Source organism: Sorex fumeus, unplaced genomic scaffold, assembly GCF_029834395.1.
Source record: "Sorex fumeus unplaced genomic scaffold, SorFum_2.1 ptg000265l, whole genome shotgun sequence".
Taxonomy (NCBI): Eukaryota; Metazoa; Chordata; class Mammalia; order Eulipotyphla; family Soricidae; genus Sorex; species Sorex fumeus.
Genome location: NW_026606322.1, coordinates 26,217,569 through 26,236,002, shown reverse-complemented (window position 1 = coordinate 26,236,002; position 18,434 = coordinate 26,217,569). Strand labels below are relative to the sequence as shown.

At 44.9% G+C, this 18,434-nt stretch overlaps 1 protein-coding gene across 1 annotated transcript in view; it reads right to left on the bottom strand.

Moving 5' to 3' along the window:
- The window catches only part of RUNX1 (RUNX family transcription factor 1), a 270,729-nt gene extending 265,495 nt beyond the window's left edge, over positions 1 to 5,234 (bottom strand). Inside the window, exon 1 of the mRNA XM_056109312.1 lies at positions 5,215 to 5,234. Within this exon, the coding sequence (XP_055965287.1) occupies positions 5,215 to 5,221 (7 nt within the window). The 5' untranslated portion in view covers positions 5,222 to 5,234. The remainder of the gene's footprint in view (positions 1 to 5,214) is intronic.
- Between the last annotated feature and the right edge of the window lie 13,200 nt (positions 5,235 to 18,434).

Below are 18,434 nucleotides of genomic sequence, written 5' to 3'. Positions count from 1 at the left end.
GGATCATTTCCAACTGTTATTGTCATACTGGTCCCTTCTCTATCTTACCTACCTTCTACCACACACACACACACACACACACACACACACACACACATACACACACACACTTGTGGTAGACCTCCGGTACTGTTTGGTTTTCTTTACAGGTATTTAGAAGCAGGGAACAAATAACAGAATACTGGAAAGCCATGTGGGGACTGGAGAGACAGTACAAGAGGTAAAGCACTTGCCTTGCCTGTGACTGCTTTAGCCATGACCCTGGTTCCAATCCCTGGCACCTCATAGGGTCCCCTCAGCACCACTAGGGGTCACTCGAGCATAGTGACAGATAGCCCCTAAGCACTGCCTTCAGTGGCCTCTCAACCTCCAACACAAGCCATGAGACATTTTCAGGCCATTTGTCCTACCTGGAGGTGCTGCTCCTCTTTTGCCTTGTCTGTACCTGCTCCGGGAACCTCCTCTACCCCCTCTGGGTAAGCCCTCTCCTACTTTCTTCCTCAAGCCTTTTGCCTATTTCTCCAGGGAGCATCTCAGGGCCTCTGGGCCAACTTGAAGGCACGGATGATTTGATTTGACCCTCCCTGGCTTTAGAGATGAGGAAATTCAGACTTAGAGAAGCAGTCTCATGCAATTTGTTGCCTCAAACCAGAATGAGATAAAAAAGTAGAACCGCTCTAATACCACCACAGTGCTTTGGGTCTGGGATTTGGGGGTCCACAATCATATCACCCCTCACTGCCTTTCACCAACAGCATCAACTCTGGGCTCTCTCCCCAGGACTGGAGGCAGCTAGGCCAGGGTTTCCTAACTGCAGTCTCTGTGTGCTGACATCGTGTCCAGCCATCAGAGTCGACCTGTTTCCCAAGGGAAAGGACGAATGTTTTGTGGGTGACATTCTTCAATTCACTGGACAAAAAGAGAGGAAATTTTCTGGCTCTGCACTTGCTTCCCAGTGCAATCAGAGTCTTATGACCATGTAGATCTGGGGCGAGCTGTTCTTTGTGAAGACGCTTCTGCTCCTGGCTGTGCTGGGGGCCCCCACACAACTGTGAGCAGGTGTAGGTGTGTGTGTGTGTGTGTGTGTGTGTGTGTGTGTGTGAAGGTTCAGAATTCCAGCAACCACCACCCCCCCCCCCCGCCCCCACGCCCAGGACAGGTGACTTGGAGGGGAGACGGCTCTTTGGCGCCTTCAAAACTCAAGCATTTTGAAATCATGTTGTCATTTTCAAAAAGGTTCTTTGCGTGCCAAGGATGAAATGGCAAAGGGCATGATTCGGAGCTGAGAGATTGTTAACACCTCCTTTAAAAAAAATTTTTTTTTCTCAGTTTCAGAATGTGTGGGCAGCCTGAGATTCAATGCACCATCGCACCCAGCGGGGGAACTTGGGTCTGATTCTTCAACATCAAGAAACTCAGGTAAGAAAAGTGACAGTCTCTTTAGGGACTCAGGGAGTTCGTTTATAGACACAAGTACAAACACAGAACTGTGTCCCCCCCCAAAAGTGATAGCTTCTAAGATGTCAGGATGTGGCCACATTTGGATAAGGGGGCTCTATCTAGTGGGTGTGAAGGACAACTAAGGTCCCTGGGTGGGCCTGACTACAGTGAGGCTGGTGTCTTTACAGGAAGGGCGGGTGGGACATATGCAAAGCAAAGGCTTCTTGAGCACACAGGAAGAGAGCAGTCATCTCTAAGAAGAGATGCCTCAAATGACATGAGCCTTCCTTGCACCACGTAGCCCTCAACAAATTAGCCAAACCTACCCCTCCCCATTTTTTTTTTCAAATCTACACCAGTTCTCTCTCCTGAGGCTTCTCACTTTCTGCATCATGAGACCACACATTTCTGTGCTGAAAATCACCAGGCTCTCATGGTCTGCTACGGCAGTTCCAGAAAAACAATTCAGATTATGTACTGTGTACTGTGTTCAAGATTGAGTTTGCTCTATGCCCTTGCATGATCAGAAGGCTTCAATGGAGCCAGGAGATTCTTCACATCTCTGTTACATACACATGCCCCCCTCCTCTAAATCAGTAACACTCAGGTACCCAGATAGCCCAGATAGCACCCTTCTACACTCAGACACTCAGTCTTGGGGCTGCGATTCCTTCTGAGAGAGGCCCTAGAGGAGATGCCGCCAGCGCCAACCCAGCTGAGATTTTCACCTGTGGTTCTAGGAAGCGGAGGCATGTTAGCACTCAGGCTTTTGCATAGACCACTAAGCCACTTCTAAGAACCAGCCAACCCAAAGCATTATGCACAAACATGTCTGTACCACCGCTTTTCTGCTCTTTGCTCGATGCTGGGTATCTTCGGAGGGAAGAGAAGGTTGGTTTCTACGTGAATCTCAAGGGCGGATGATTCCCGAGAATTTCAATCACATCTTATCTTATGTGCCTCCATTGATGAAGGGAGTGCTTAGCATGCTAGGGTAGACAGCCCAGAGCCTGTTGTGGTAGACCACACTCGTTTTGCATGCCAGTCTTTCCTGCCTGCGCCTGCCTCTTGCAGTGAAGGCAGCAAGAATTGACTGGGTCCGATCACTCTCTTTCCCCCTTCTCTCCCCCTCTGTCCACATGACGCTTTCCCCAGAAGTGAGGGATGGGTTTTCTTCTGGGAGAAGCTAAGGCCTGATAAAGCACCATGCCAGAAAGAGAACCCAAGGGTTCCCCTCTAGCTCACAGCTGAGGTGGAGGCGGGAGCACGTACTGCAGGTCAATCACAGGTAGTAAGAAATGGTGCCAAATTCTGCCCACAGCCATGGTCAAGCCACGGGGATAGATTTTTTATTTTTATTTTATTATATATATATTAAATATTTAACATTTTTTTCTTTCTCTCTTTTTGGGTCACACCCAGCAATGCACAGGGGTTACTCCTGGCTCATGCACTCAGGAATTACTCCTAGCAGTGCTTGGGGAACCATGTGGGATGCTGGGAATCGAACCCGGGTCGACCATGTGCAAGGCAAACGCTCTACCTGCTGTGCTATAGCTCCAGCCCTAGGGATAGATCTTTTAGGCAAGGCCTATGGGACAGGCAAGGCCAAGCCTTTCTTCCCCTTCTCCAGTTCCAGGGAGCTGTGTGGATGGTTAGTCTGAATATTTCCAGTTGGACACATAGTCCCCAGACAAAACTAGCCCAGAAACCGTCAAGATGCCATTTTGACTGTCTATCATTAAACCCCAATAATCTATCTGAGTTTGAGATTCTGCAAAGGCCTCTGTTGTTCTACCAAAAGAAGGACTTAGTACACCTTTCCCTATGACTCTGAGTCTGGATTGGGTGTCCTCTCCCTTGGAAGCCTACTGTCCTCTGTTCTCACCTAGGGACTCCAGGTGGCTCCCTGGGATACCTTGAGGGGCTGTACTGGGGGACCAAGATTGTCCTATTACTGGGTTACTGGGTTTCCTCCCTGTACTGACTGGCTGGCTAGTAAGGAAGACCTGGCAACACACTCTGAAATCCAATCCACGTCCCAGGAGAGTGTTTTCCAATTTCCTGAGTTGATGAAGGAGGAAACAATCAACATTCGGAGGGTTATTGAAAGGAGTCAGGACAGGAAGACCTTTTTTTTTTTTTTTGCTGTTATTTGACAAATATTGCTTCCTTTGCTGGTTGGCGGCCCAGAGGAAATGTAGCAGTGAGGGGGTAGCCGGTCAGTGCTGGCCATAGGAGGCCGGGCCTTCGTGCGTGGGTGTGTGACTCACACATCATGATTCAACGGCACAAATGAACCTTCCCTCAGTTGCCAGGAAAGCGACACTGGGAAACCCTCTCATTTTGGGGGTATTGAATTGTCTCATGTCTTCTTTTTCTTCACTGAAAATCTGTCCGAAGCACCACCACCCTCCCCCCACCCCACACACACACTCACACGCACGCACATGTGTGTGTACCCATGTGCGTGCATGCATTCGGCTTGGCTGACTGTTGGAATGGCAAAGACCCACAGCCACGGAGGCTCGTGGCATCCACAATAGTGTCTGTTGTGACCAAGTGGTTGGCAGCGTTCTGCATTCCCCTGCTCGCTTGGCGGTAGGAACAAATAATGAGTCACAGATACTATTTGGGTGTGTGTGCGAGAGAGCCTGTAGCCAGAACATTCACCATCTCCCTCCTCCCCCAGCCCACCCAATCCCACTCCGGCTCAGGGCTGCCAAACCATCGGCCACAGTTGTTTGCAAGTCTTGGTCAAAGTGCGTGTCCCAACACCCGGCCGTGCCTTCCTGACATTTTTCTGCCATTATTTCTGTTTGTTTAAGCCCGGCCCTCTCTTCCCACCAAAGATACACAATGCGCGCCAGCAAACGCACACACAGAGCCCCCCCACCCCCAACCAGCTCGCTTCCAGGTTTGCTCATTTCAAAGGCCGGGTCGGTCCCCAGCATCCAGCCAGCCCTTCCACACCCCCTGCTCCTTGCAGGAGCACGCGAGCCAATGCCTCCAGCTCTGACAGCGCTCGCTGTAAGGAAACTTCTTCTTGCTCTCTGCCAGAGACACTGCTGGCTGTGACAACTCGCTCGCGTTATCCCCTTTGAAAGGCTGCCTCTTTGCATGAGGCTCCCAGCGGTCACACAACCTGACCCCGTCCTGGTGGCTTAGCTCTCACCAAGTCATCCCCCGCAGCTTCTGTACAGACTCGAGTCTTCGGGAGACAAATGAGGGCCCCTCTGTCCCTCCAGTCCCTGGGGCGGATCTCATGTCAATCTAGGAGTCTGCCTCTGCCACAAAGCGGACCCATCCTGGTGGGCATGTGCCTGTTCACTAACCGCCAGGGCATGCTGGCCCTCGGGCCACCCAGCACACACTCCGCTGCTGTCTTTCTGGGCAAGAAGTAATCAACAAAAAAACTTACAAGCTCCCCCAAACTCCAGGGGGTCTCCGTGGAAGTGATTCCCACCCCCCACCCCGTCCCCTGCTGCCTCTGAATCAGACCACGTTTACCGGCGGTGGCAAAGCCCTTCAGCCACACACCCGCAGGTTTATTAAAACACGGTTGAGAAGCTGCTGCTGCCGAGGAATAAGTAATCCAATAGCCTTGTAACCATATGCCTGTGAGCTTGAATTCCTCCTGCCCCCACCCCAAAAACACACAGGGAACCAGCAGGGGCTCCCTGCGCCCAGTTACCACGAGTTGCCATCTGATTCTGTGCAAAGCCGAGCACAAGTAGGTATATATATATATAAAAAAAACCAGCATGTACTCACCTCGCATGAAGCACTGTGGGTATGAAGGAAATGACTCAAATAAGCTCTCTGAGGCCATCGCTTCCTTCTGCAAACGTACCCTCAGCCGAAGGTAGAGGGGGTGTCCAAGATTCCTTGAACCTTCAGAGCAAAAACCAATATTGGTCACTAGGCTAGCCTGTCTTACGCCCCCCTACCTCCCCCACCCCCCATCCATGCCCCAACATCTCTCTTTCTTTCTTTTTTGCCTCCCTCCACACCTCTGGAACTCCCTGAGCCCATGGGTTGGGGGGGGGGGGGGAAGTACCTTTGCGAAAACAAATATTCAAATTGTTAAAGATTCAAAAAAAAAATGCGAGCGGCGTCTTGGCTGTGGGTTGCTGGTGTTCCCCACTCTATGAAACCCTGTGGTTTGCAGTCTGTGTGATTCGTCCTGCCTGCTGACCACTGTGCCCGGCTCAGACTCCTGACACTGCCAGCCTACCCAACTTGTGGTTCTGTGGTTGTTTATGAGGCCCAAAGAAGTTTTCACACAACCCAAATTACAAATTTAACTGTTCCCCTTTCCACAGCCCATCTCCATTGGCTCTTGCCAATCACGTGACTCAAGTGATGTCAATTTCTTTCTTTCTGTCTTTTTTTTTTTTTTTTTTTTGCTTTCTGAGCAATGCCCTTCCTTCCCTCCACCTGCCTCCCCTAGGCTGTGCAAGCAAATAGCTGAGGAGACTGCAAGAGAAAGGGACAGTAGCAAAAAAGTGACTCAGTCTCTTATTATATCAATGGTCTGTGCTGATCTAGGACAACGTGGCTCCTCTTGTTGATATTTGTGGTTTGGGAAACTCGGGATTATTTTGATAAAGATTTCATCGCTGCTTGTTCAATAGTAATTCAACCCTGGCACCGAGCTGCCGCTCAGACAGGATTGCAAACCCCATCGTTTGAGGTGTTGGACATCGACTCAGAAGAATCCAGTCTCTGGGAAAGGCGACAGCAGCATATTCAGGGGAAAAGAAAATTATCAGAGGGAATGTTTTTGGTGAGTCTGATCCCAAAAAGCCATTTACTGGTATTTTTAAATTTTTATTAAAAAATAAAAAAAGAAAGCACTTTCATTTTGTGATAAAAGGAACGTTCTTACAAAAACAAAATGCTGTGGTTTTACTCTTCCTAAATGAACATCTTTTCCATAAAGAGAAAAGAACCACAGGACTTTTTTTTTTAAATTTTTTTTTCTCACAGACACATTAGCAAAGTGAAGGAAAACAAGGACAAGAGGGACTCTATTTTGGGCTAAGGCAGAGGTACTCCAGGAACTGTTTTTGTTTGTTTGTTTTAGCTTTGGGTTCTGGGGCCACACCTGATGGTCCTCAGGGCTTACCCCCAGTTCTATGCTGAGGGGTGACCCCAGGCAAGCAGAGTTGGAAATGTGGTGCTGAGGAATGTGAACTGCAATTGGCTATATTCAAGGCTTATACCCCTGTACTACCTCCCCACCCAACCAGTAATTTTTTTTTTTTTGGTCTCACTTATAAAGTTCCTTCTTTCTAGTTCAACTCCAATGCACTCCTATGGGTCAACTCAGCCCAGCTCTCGAGAATAAAGATTTGCCCATATGGAAGGATCTCCACAGTGGACTGAGAGATGAGTATCTCTGCAGAGCCAGCTACTGCTTCTGGGACTGACTGAAGAGAATCAGACAGTCCATACCTTCCCTAACATGGGTGCAGAAACGTGGGTGATTTTTCAGGAGGGGGGATGCAAACCATTGGGGCCCACAAATTTCCTTTTTCCTACCCACTGACTTTACCTGCTCACAGCTTAAAGGGTGTTCTTTTCAAAATGCCAAGATAAAGAAAGAGACTCCTTTTCAAATTTTATTTGACTGCACAAAGATCCTCTTTGACTTCTTGGCCATGCTGAATTGCAACGTGTGCGGACAGGAGCCACCAAGAGACCATCCGAAGGCTCTTCGATGCCAGCCCCGGGTCCTAAACTGGTTTTCAAGAACCAGTGAGGAGCTCTGGAAAGTCTGTCCCATCAAAATAAGGGCTTGGTTCTTACTCCCTTCATTTGATTTTGTCCACACCCATGGTGCTATCATGTTCAGGGACCAAAGGCCCAGTCTTTTTTTAATTTTTTGGCTGTTTGGGTTATATCTGGTGATGCACAGGGGTTACTCCTGGCTCTGCACTCAGGAATTACCCCTGGCAGTGTTCAGGGGACCATATGGAATCCTGGGAATCGAACCCAGGTTGGCCGTGTGCAAGGCAAAAGCCCTACCCAATGTTCTATTACTCCAGCCCCCAAAGGTCCAGTCTTTTCAAAGGAATAAAATGAATTTTACTCACTCCTGTTTTGACTACATCAGGAATTGAAACTCCAGCGACAGCTTTCTCCCAGACTTGGGCGAAATTCACTTGCCAAACGTTGACGCCTTATTAATATTTCAAAGAACAGTGCTGTGGGGTATTTCTTTTATGAAGTTTATTAATATCCTAACAAAATGCTTGCTTCCCATTCATTCTCAATGCGACTCCCTTGTAAAGATAATTAACCTGACATTCCTGCGCTTCCCCAGAAGGGGTTTCTGTTCTCTCTTCTCTCACTGATCCCAGTTCAGAGCTGGTTCTGAGTTCTTAGTGATTTGAGACTTTCAGGCAGCAATTTCAATTGGCTGTTTCCTCTTAGGGCTGGAGCAATAGCACAGCAGGTAAGGCATTTGCCTTGCACGCAGCCGACATGGCCAACTCAGGTTCAATTCCTCCGCCCCTCTCGGAGAGCCCGGCAAGCTACCCAGAGTATCTCACCCACATAGCAAAGCCTGCCAAGCTCCCTGTGACATATTCAATATGCCAAAAACAGTAACAACAAGTTTACAATTTGTTGTGAGATGTTACTGGTGTCCGCTCAGCAAATCGATGAACAATGGGAGGACAGTGCTATAGTGCTACAGTTTCCTCTTAGAAGCCTTAAGCCTTCAGTGTTCAGAAGGGACTCTAGTTTCCCTGATCTTCTGCCTACTTAGAGCCTGGTATGACCTTTCCCTGTGGGGGCTAGGGGGGCTTTGTAGGACAGGTCTAATGAAGGATGGCAGGTAGGTCTGTTGTTTGCATGCCCTGTAATTCTAGGCCAGGGTTTCAATAGGGCACCCGGAGGCAGAGAGGGCAGCCTGCCTGCAGGTCAGGGCTGTCTTCCTTCACTGCAACAGCTGTGGCACAACTGTTGCTTCGCCAAGCAACAGCTGGAATAACTCTGGGCATCCTCCAAGCCAAGGCGGTGAGTGAAGCCTCAGCCCACCACGGGTGAATTTGGCCTGACCACTTCCTTAGGGGCCCAACGAGCATGCAGCTCTCAGTTCCAAGTGCTCGAGATTCTCTGCGAGTGTGCCCTGATCCACGCCCTCTGTTCTATTTCCTTCCAGTGACTCAGACCCCTGCTGCTGGCTGACCAAGGGAACCCAGGAAGTGGCTGTCGTGGTCTAGGGCTCCCCCAAGTCATTGGATAGCAGTTTCCCCTCCCCCCACCCTCGGGGATTGGCTGCCACCGCTGCCTGTCATCCTTGGGGGGGAAGAACTCAGGTGTCACTTTTAAAGATTATAAAAATGCCAGTGAATGGGGGAAGATGCTTAGTTGTTTAAGCCTGTAATTAGCATATAGATCTCTGTGTGCAGTCCAATCTAATTAAAAACTCCTCTGGCCAGATAATGGAAGTCCCACCCACATCATCCCTTCCTCAAACATCTAAACCCTATGTCATGCTGCCAAGTTATTATTATTACTATAGCACACCTTCCCAGTATTTCCTGCATCTTTATGTTCCAACAGAAGTGTATTCTAGAAATTTCCACGGTGTGTGTGTTGATAATGATCTTCTGGTTGATTTTATATATATGGGGGGTGTTGATTTTTTTTGGGGGTGTTGATTTTTAAACTAGTACATAAACATCAAACCTTCATCTAGGGACTATCAACTGTTCTCAGGTCACCTGAAGGCTTGAAATAACTGGAGTTGTTAAACCTGTCCTTTCCTGGACACTTGATTAATATGTGTGTGGTGTGTGTGTGTGTGTGTGTGTGTGTGTGTGTGTGTAACTCCGTCTTAGGCACCAGTATCTCTCTGCTTCTGCAATTTGATGAACGGCTGCAGCAAACTAGGGAACCACCAACCAGCATCTTCCAAATAAATTTCTTAAGCTTCCCTGGGTGAACATGTTTTGTTGTTGCAGAAAACTAGGATTTGAAATTACAATGGTAGGCACTGAACCCCAATCCAGCCAATGAAAGCTTTCTGATGGTAGGAAAAGCTATTTAACAGTAATTGCCTCAAATAAATGTGTTTCAACCGGTTTCGCCACTCAAAGGGGTTGATGGTATTGACATCACGCTGACTTCATAATGGGGAACGTGTGAAGAACTGGAATCCTGGGCTACATACAGAGCCAGGGAGTGACTTTCACAAGCATCCCAACAGCTGTTAAGATCTGAGAAGTCTTGCTGAGGTAGGATTTTGGTTTGGCTTGGAATGAGATGCTTTTCATAAGGTGTGATGACTTCCTTCTAGAGATCTCTTCTGTTTTAGAGCTTTCTGAATGACTGATCTTTTCTACCTTGTCACCTTGGTTCAATTTGTGATCCCTGAATGTTCCATGACCTCCAAGAGAGTGCTGCTTGGGATTTTCCTTCAAATGTGTCTTCTCGAGTGTGAGACAAAGTCAAGTTTACAGTGAGATGTTGTCCAGGCAATGTAGGGAGTCTCCAGCGGGTTCCATCTCCCCTAGCTCATGTCCATGTACATATAAACAAAAGCATTGGGTCATGGACTCCTGTGCAGTTCTCACTTCCTTGTTTTTTGGAGACACATCAGAGCCGGAAGTTCATCCTGACCACGTGTTCTTTGGCCGTGTGGTACAAATGGGGTAAATCATAATGCCATGTATTAAGTCCACCTCTGGGTGTGTTACCTACCTCTGCTGGACTCTCTTGTGGTCCCCAGTCTACCAGCATCCCTTCCTTCACAGGCTCCCAGGATCCTGGCAACTCCTTTCAGAAGCATCTGGATTCTTTCAGGCCTGCCTGGGGCCAGAAATCTTGTTTGGAATAGTTTCTCTACAGAGAATTTTGGCTTTTTTTCTTTTTCTTTCCCTTTTTTTCCTTTCCTTTCCTTTCCTTTCCTTTCCTTTCCTTTCCTTTCCTTTTTTTTGCCATTTGAAATCAACAGGGTTAAAGTTAAAAAACTGAAACAGTCTCTCTTTGAATATTCAATATGTTCAGCATTCAAGGTTTGGTCAAATGATGGAAAACATTCCAAGCTGGTACTGAATTTTCCAAACAGTTTGTCCAAACTTGAAGCTAATTTTAGTATGAGATCTCGGCACGGTGGGTGAAGAAAGTGAGTAGTGTAAAATTACTGTGGGTTCAAGGAGCCAGAATCAGTGTTGGTTAGCTAAACTAAAATTCAATGATTCAGTTGATGTGACCAATACTGATGAGGAATTCCTGTCGGATCAAAGCACCTGGTTTTGAGAACTTTGGACTTGTGTTGTAATTGCTACTCATTTTCCTGCTGGCAGGCAAATTAATAAGCTTCCATGTGATGCCTGACAAACAGAAGCATAATACTATCTTTTGCCCTGGGCTTCTGTGAAGATCAGTAATTTTTGGACTATGCAAAGTGGTTTTGAATGGAATAATAAAAGACTGTGGTTGCCATCTCAGTATGGAAACATGCAATGCATGAATTTTAATACTTGCACTTGCCTAGTATCATGAAAACATGGTGTCAGGACTAAATTAAAGGGTTGGATAAAGAGTTGAAAATATCCTCGGCAGTCACTAAGAAATCCTTAGTGTTCTTCACTTCATTTTTCCAATTAAATGTTCTTTTGGAAGAATGTCATCAATACACAAATGTAGGCTGAAATATTTTACAGAATCTCTAAATGTCAAAACTCAGAAACATCAAGTCTACTGAGAAAACATTACATGTAAAATGCTGGAGTCCTCCTTCCCCTTTCTCCTTGTGCTGCCAGTTCAGGGACTGGCTGGATTTCTGGGAGGAGAAACCCGGGAAGGAAGACTGAGTTGATGTTCAGTCCCTGATTTCATCTTTCTACAGTTCTTTATTTAGTCAAAGAAATTGGAAAAGAAACTGAAATATTGCCCAGTACGACACTAAACACACTGTCCAAATTCTTCAACCTCCAGGGATGTTTGAAACCTACACAACATCTATAGCACTACTCAGAATATATTCATATATATTTATATGTACTTAATTGAAGGTACTATTACTTATATAGGACATACTTGGGATAAAATTTCCTCGAGAAAGAGTTACCTTGGAGTACTGGCAAGAAAATACAGCAGTTTCATGGGATGTCAAATGAAGGAGATTTCACTTGGATCTCTATATCATCAGAAGTCAATTACCTTTGTATGCAGAACCCATCAGTGTTGTACTGGCTTTCCATCACTGACAGGTCATATTCTTAGCTAGTATCTCTATGCTTTCCAGGATTTCCTATTGCTTTTATATTTCAATTCTTAGATTAATATGGAAACAGAGATCTATGGAAGTTAGATAACCCACATGTACTGTCTGGTGTCAAGTAGGTCTCCAGCACTCACTCAAACTCCAAAGCACGAGCAAAAAAAAAAAACAACAACCCAAAACAAAGCAAAAAAAAATCCACACACCCAGTCATTCTAAGAGAGATGTTGGGAAGGAGTGTTTCAGAAAATCAATCTTAAGAAACATCAAAAGATGTACAATTTTACCCAGATCATCTTGGACCCTCCCCAGAATTCCAAGCTTCTGCAAAAGATTGTTTCTTATGTATGTATTAGCATGCTTGTCAATGAAATGTTGTTCAAGGAACATAGCTACCAAAACTAAGAGACAATATTTATTCTCTTTCTTTCCAGCTTTTGTCTTTAATCAGAAATCCACCACTGTCCTTTTGACTTGTTTCAGTATAGTCCCCTCTCCTTCAGAAACTCTAATGTTCCCCAGGATTTTGCCCATCTCACATGTGTGTATACTTAGTTTTCTTTTCACCCATACACTCATGCCTTGGTCTCCCTTTCACCTCCCTATATATAGAAATAAAAATTTACACTGGGGGTTTCCCAACCCTTTTTCAGGTTCATGACTTACATCTTTCTCTGTATTCAGTGAGCCTCTCAAGAACTCCTGGTCCCTTCATTTCTTTCTTTCTTTCTTTCTTTCTTTCTTTCTTTCTTTCTTTCTTTTTGTGGGGGTCACACCTGGCAATTCACAGGGGTTACTCCTGGCTCATACACTCAGAAATAACTCCTGGCAGTGCTTGAGGAATCATATGGGATGCTGGGAATCAAATCTGAGTCAGCCGTGTGCAAGGCAAATGCCCTACCCGCTGTGCTATCACTCCAGCCCCCCTCTTCATTTCTTAATTATTATGACATATATCTATTTTGCTTTATCTCTGATAGAATAATTTAATTTCCCTCTCAAGTTTGCATTCTCTGCCAAACACTGTCTTGAAAGTGTTTTCCAAGAGTTTTACCAAATATCAGGCACAGACCACTTTTTTTCTGCACTTGTGGTTATTTCAATGATTATTTGTTTCCTAATTGTGGTCCAGGAAGACCTGGCCTTGCTCAGAAGAAAAGTCATAATATCTGAACTATTCTCGAAGAAATGAATAGCAAGTTTCAAAGGGCATGTATGAGCAGAGCTGGGACAGTCGAGAGGTGAGCCAGGTTCCCAGAATGCAATTTTCTTTTTCATTCAGAAACAAGGGGGACTTTGAGATGGTTGATTGGCAAAAAAATCTGTCTTACAAGCATGTTGATGTGAGTTTGACCCCTGAGTAACATCCATAGGCATTGGATATGGAACCTGGAGCTCTGACATTTGGGATACTTGGCATCACTGCAGAGTGTGAGATCTCTGGTAAAAATCCAGGGATGAGTTAGCACATAACTAAAGTGTACAATCTGAGTCATTTTGCAACAATAACACGAGGAAGGAGAAGGGATGTGGGAAGTAAGGAAGTCTTAATTTGAAACATTAAGTTTCAGGTAAACTACTACTCATTTGAAAAGTTGCATGAATACCCTCACAAACACCACATGTGATCTAGTGTTCATCTACTACCATCCAATTCCCTCTATTTATCTCTGCCATCATGACCCTTCTCGTTAGCACCATTCTTCTGTCAGAATCTCAGGATTTGTCTTTGCTTGGTTTGGCTTGGTTGGTAAGGTTCTTTATCTTCCATATATTTATGAAACCATGCAGTATTTGCATTTTGACTTCAGACATATTTCATTTAGCATTATCCATGATTCCAAATGGCTATATTTCTTTCTTTTTGTTTGTTTGTTTGTTTGTTTTTTGCCACATCAGTGGTGCTCAGGGGTTACTCCTGTCTCTGCCCTCAGAAATTACTCCTGGCAGTGCTCGAGGGACCATGTTGGATGCCAGAAATGCAACCAGGGTTGGCTGTCTGCAAGGCAAGTGCTCTACATGCTACACTATTGCTCTGTCCCCCTTTTCTCTCTATCTTTTTTTTCAAATGCAGAATATAGCATTACACATGATGCAAAATTTAAAGACATGGACTTAGGTCCACCCTAAAAGTTGTAGGGCCTGAGATTGAGAGCTTCTTTGTAGTCTCAGCCTAGAAGTAGATCTTGGGAAAGACCTTGTTTACCTCCATAGTCTTGGAAGGAGTCCCATGGGAGAGAACCAATCATCCCTGCTAGTCAACCAATAGCTAACTGACCATTAGAAATCTAAGTGAATTGCCACTGAATCTACAGTCCAATCCAGCCACGGCCAGCACAGCTTCCAACTCTCCCCAAAGGGGCTGTGAGTTGCTGTTAAGTCATAGAGTCTTGGTGGGGTTTGTATCATTGCATAACGTTAGCCATAATGTTTGTTGTAGAAGGGATACAGAAATAACCATCCTGATGATTGATGGTGGCTTGATTGATTTGATCCTTCTCAAAGTGGAAGAAAGTGGAAAATGGAAGACGAAAAAAGATCAGACAGGCCAAGTGAGAGGGGACAGCCATCAGAGGAAAGGTGGCAAGAGAAGTGAAGTGTCAGCCAAGGGAGGGAGCCTCTGCTGGCAAGGGGTGCGGAATGGAGTTTGATGTGGAAAGGAGAAAGGCAGCAAAAACAAAGGCATGGAAAGGTCAACAGATTGACAAGAAAGAGCCACTTTAGATCTGCTCTTTCCAGACGCCTCCTCAGACTAAACAAAAGAGTGACATCCAATTTTGTTGGAATGCAGACAAGCAGCTCCTCCTTTGCTTGAACAGGAAGTTAATTGGAAATGTATTATTACACGTATACGTTGCTCCAAATATATCTACTTTGGTTTATGGCCTTTTCTGTTTCAATGAAAAATATTTATAGAGCATCTACTGGGATTGAAGAGAGAGAAATCACATCTAAACAAAGTTTTTTGAGTGCTTTTGGTGGCTGCAGTCCACGAAACAGGTAGATTCTGAGCCTTTTTTTTTTTTTGAGATGGGCTGATGTATGCCAAAAGAATGTGACTCTTCAAAGCATTGGACGGCCACCCTCCTCTACAGCTTGGGTGTTGAGCAATGATGGTCATAATGTCCACCTGTGCTACCAAGATAAAAGTGGACATTCCATATCAGAGTGCGACATGAGACAGGGGCCATGTGGAGATTTCCAACTAGGTGTTCAAGAATCACATGGACACCTGGTACTCAGTGAGGACTGATGGGGCAAGACTGTTAGAAAAAAAGTTTTCAAAAAAAATCACGCTGCAGTATGGTGGCTCCATTCCTGAGCTGCTCGCCCAGTGCTTAAGGTGTAGGAGACAGTCACTCCTCCTGTAAAATCTGGTGATAAAGATTTGAGTAGGATTACTCAGAGGGCATGTGCCACTCATGCTAAGGGGGAAAGCTAGTGGTTTCCTGTAAATTAGGATGGGGGTGTAATTTGGAATTTCCAGAACCTTCTCCGAGAGGCTTCACACATGGAAACCCCAAGTCTCCTGCTAGCTTGATATACTGATTTCTTTTTTTTTTCTTTTTGGGTCACACCCGGCGACACTCAGGGGTTACTCCTGGCTCTGCACTCAGGAATTACTCCTGGCGGTGCTCGGGGACCCTATGGGATGCTGGGACTCAGACCTGGGTTGGCCGCATGCAAGGCAAATGCCCTTCCTGCTGTGCTATTGATAGCTTGAAATATTGTGTAGGGTATTCTTCTCACTCACATAAACTGCCCAATGAAGGAAATTTCAACCCTAAGGTATTGTGTGGGCCTTTGGAAACAAAGTTGGGATGATGTTGAGACTTAAGAGTCTAGAGAAGAACACATTTCCTGTGTAGGGAGTAGAAGAAGGAGCAATAATGAGAGAGATAATGTCAAACCCACGATATTACAGAGGAGAGCCACAATCCACACCAAACACAGTAAAGTCCTAATGAGAGGGATCCAAACCACTAGAAACAACCACTCATAAACTGGTTCCCATTAATGTTTCTCCTCCTGACCCCTCACCCTCTCCAGCACTGGGGTGGGAGGACTCTGCCTAGCAATAGTGGGTAGAGAAATGCCAGGCTGGAAAAAGGAAAAAAAGAACTGTGTCACTTTCCATTAACCCAGCCCGCAGTCAATTTATGAAGTTCCAGCAACTGCATGGTGCATTGAATCAGTATGCAGTGTTGATTATCTGAGACTATGAGTTAAGAGTAATGGTAGGATTTTTCTTATGGTTGAGGGAGGAGAATGGGTTACCAACTCCAAACAGGTTTGAAACTAAGTGGTTATTTAAAAGGTGGCTCCATAAATCAGTGTCCCTTGAGATGGATTAAAGAAAGAAACCCAACATACTATGAATTGCTATGCTTTCCTAAAAAGTAATGAGATGTTAAGAGAGTTGAGTGGATTTTGGAAAAAAAAACCCCATGTTTATCAAAATCAGGCAGACACAGGAGGACAAATACTCTATAATTCCACCAGAACTCTCAAAAGTATGCAACTTCAAAGAGATAATGTATAATCGAGGTTACCAGGGGCTGAAAAAGGTGGGAATGGAACACTTTTTAATGTGCAGTTTAATATTCAGTTTTGGAAAAATTCTGAAGTTAGTGGTGATTGGTAACAGTGTAAATATTATTTGGGGGTTATCCCACTCCTAATTGGGGTGGCAGTTCAGTGCTATGGCCCACTATGGTGCTTCTTTGTCTCTGTGGTGCTAAGGACCACCAGGATCACTATGGTGGGGTGCTCAGGGGTTGCTACGCCCCCTGCCTGGTTATTCCCAGGGGCCATGTGGTACCAAGGATCAAAGTCAGGTGTGCCCTGACCCTGTACTATCTCCTCTGACCTGTTAATATGATTATTAATGACAATGAATTATTTGCTCATGAATGACTAACATCATAATATATTTTGCCAAAATAAAAAAAAAGTGATGTTGGGGGCTGGAGCGGTAGCACAGCAGGTAGGGCATTTGCCTTGCACGCGGCCAACCCGAGTTCGATTCTCAGCATCCCATATGGTCCCCTGAGCACTGCCAGGGATAATTCCTGAGTGCAGAGCCAGGAGTAACCCCTGTGCATCGCTAGGTATGACCCCCCCAAAAAAGTTATGTGGGTTTTATGATTAGATCCTACAAAACCTTTGTAATCAGGCACACTGATTAAATCTCCCTAGCAATACTCATATTTGGTACTAATCCTGATCCACACAGTTCCAAGGGAGAGTGGCAGTAGGATATATTTATTTTTTGTTGTTTATCTCCCTTAGCAATGCTAGGTCAGCCAGTTTAAAATAGATGCAGCCAAGATCTGACTCTTGCCTTCAGGTAATTGGGTCAGTGTAGTTTACCTTATGGCTTAAGACTACCCACAAGGTCTACTTCATTCAGCACACACAGTTCATAGAGTACTTATTACCTGAATGTCATTTGCTTAATCTTTATTATTTTTAGAAGCAACCAGAAAAATGTTAAGTGATATGATTATCCAGAAAGTTTTTTAATTTGGTCTTATATACTTGGTAATCTAGATAAGTTTTTCTCAATTAGGGATCACAAAACCCCCGAAGAGCCCCCAGGATATTCCAAGGAGGACACCCAGGTGAAAATTTTATATATGGAGGGTAATATCAAAGGAGTTGGGGCCAATCAGAATACAGGGAAACAGGAAGAAAACAAGGTCAAGAGGTGAGCACAGTCTGAAAAAGTTTAAAAAACGTGGGTCTATACCTTTGTTTGTATTTATAGAATAATATAGAACTTCATTTTAAAAGTTAGGAAACAAAGAAGATTTTTTCCAGACTATAAATGAACTTGTTTTAAATTTCATTTAAATTTAAACATAGATCCACTGGGTACTCATACATACACATATACATACATGAACACACACTTGAGTCCAAGATACCGATTTCACTTTTTTGCTCTGTCCTCACTTAGCACCAACATGTGAGCAAGTCCAAACGTGTTATCTTAATCCTCTTTCAGTATTTTTCATTCCTGAAGTTAGTCAACCATATAAATGGCAGACGTAGGAGAAACCATTGATTTAATGATAAGTCAAATGATTCGTCCTTTTTCTGCAGCATTGAAATACCTAGAAAAAACTGAAATAGAAATATAAAGTTACTCTTGAGCGAGTGTCTACATAGCACCTATATTTCCCTTGAAGCTATTCAAGTGTACCCATGGCCTGCTAGAATTCTGGCACCCAAGAATCATGGAATGCTCTGGAATCATGTTGAACCTACTGTTTTATTTCTCTCAGAATAACATGCCTCTTAGCATCTGCTTTTCAAAGATGTCAGTAGAAATTTAATATAGAAAATGGAGTTAGGGATTCATGTTGATAATTCTATCCCTGAGAGGCACTGTGTCTGGGAAAGAGCAATCTCTGGACTCTCTAGGACCTGTGTGGCTGCTAAGAAATGCAGGTGATGAGTTCTTCTATGGTACGAGATTATCAGCTCATCATTTGGGTCAGTGAAATAGTCCAAAGGGTTGTAACTTGTGCTTTGCATGTAGGAGCCCCGAGTTTTGTTCCTGGTGTGACATGATCCTCTGAGCACTGCCAGGAGCAATCCCTAAGCACTGAGCTAGTAGTAGATCCCTGAGCACTGCCAGGTGTGACCTGCAGACAAACAAACAAAAAAATGAAGGCAACCAAAGAACTTTTCATTTCCTTAACACCTTTGAACTGCAGAATGTTTGTTATGACTCATATCACTC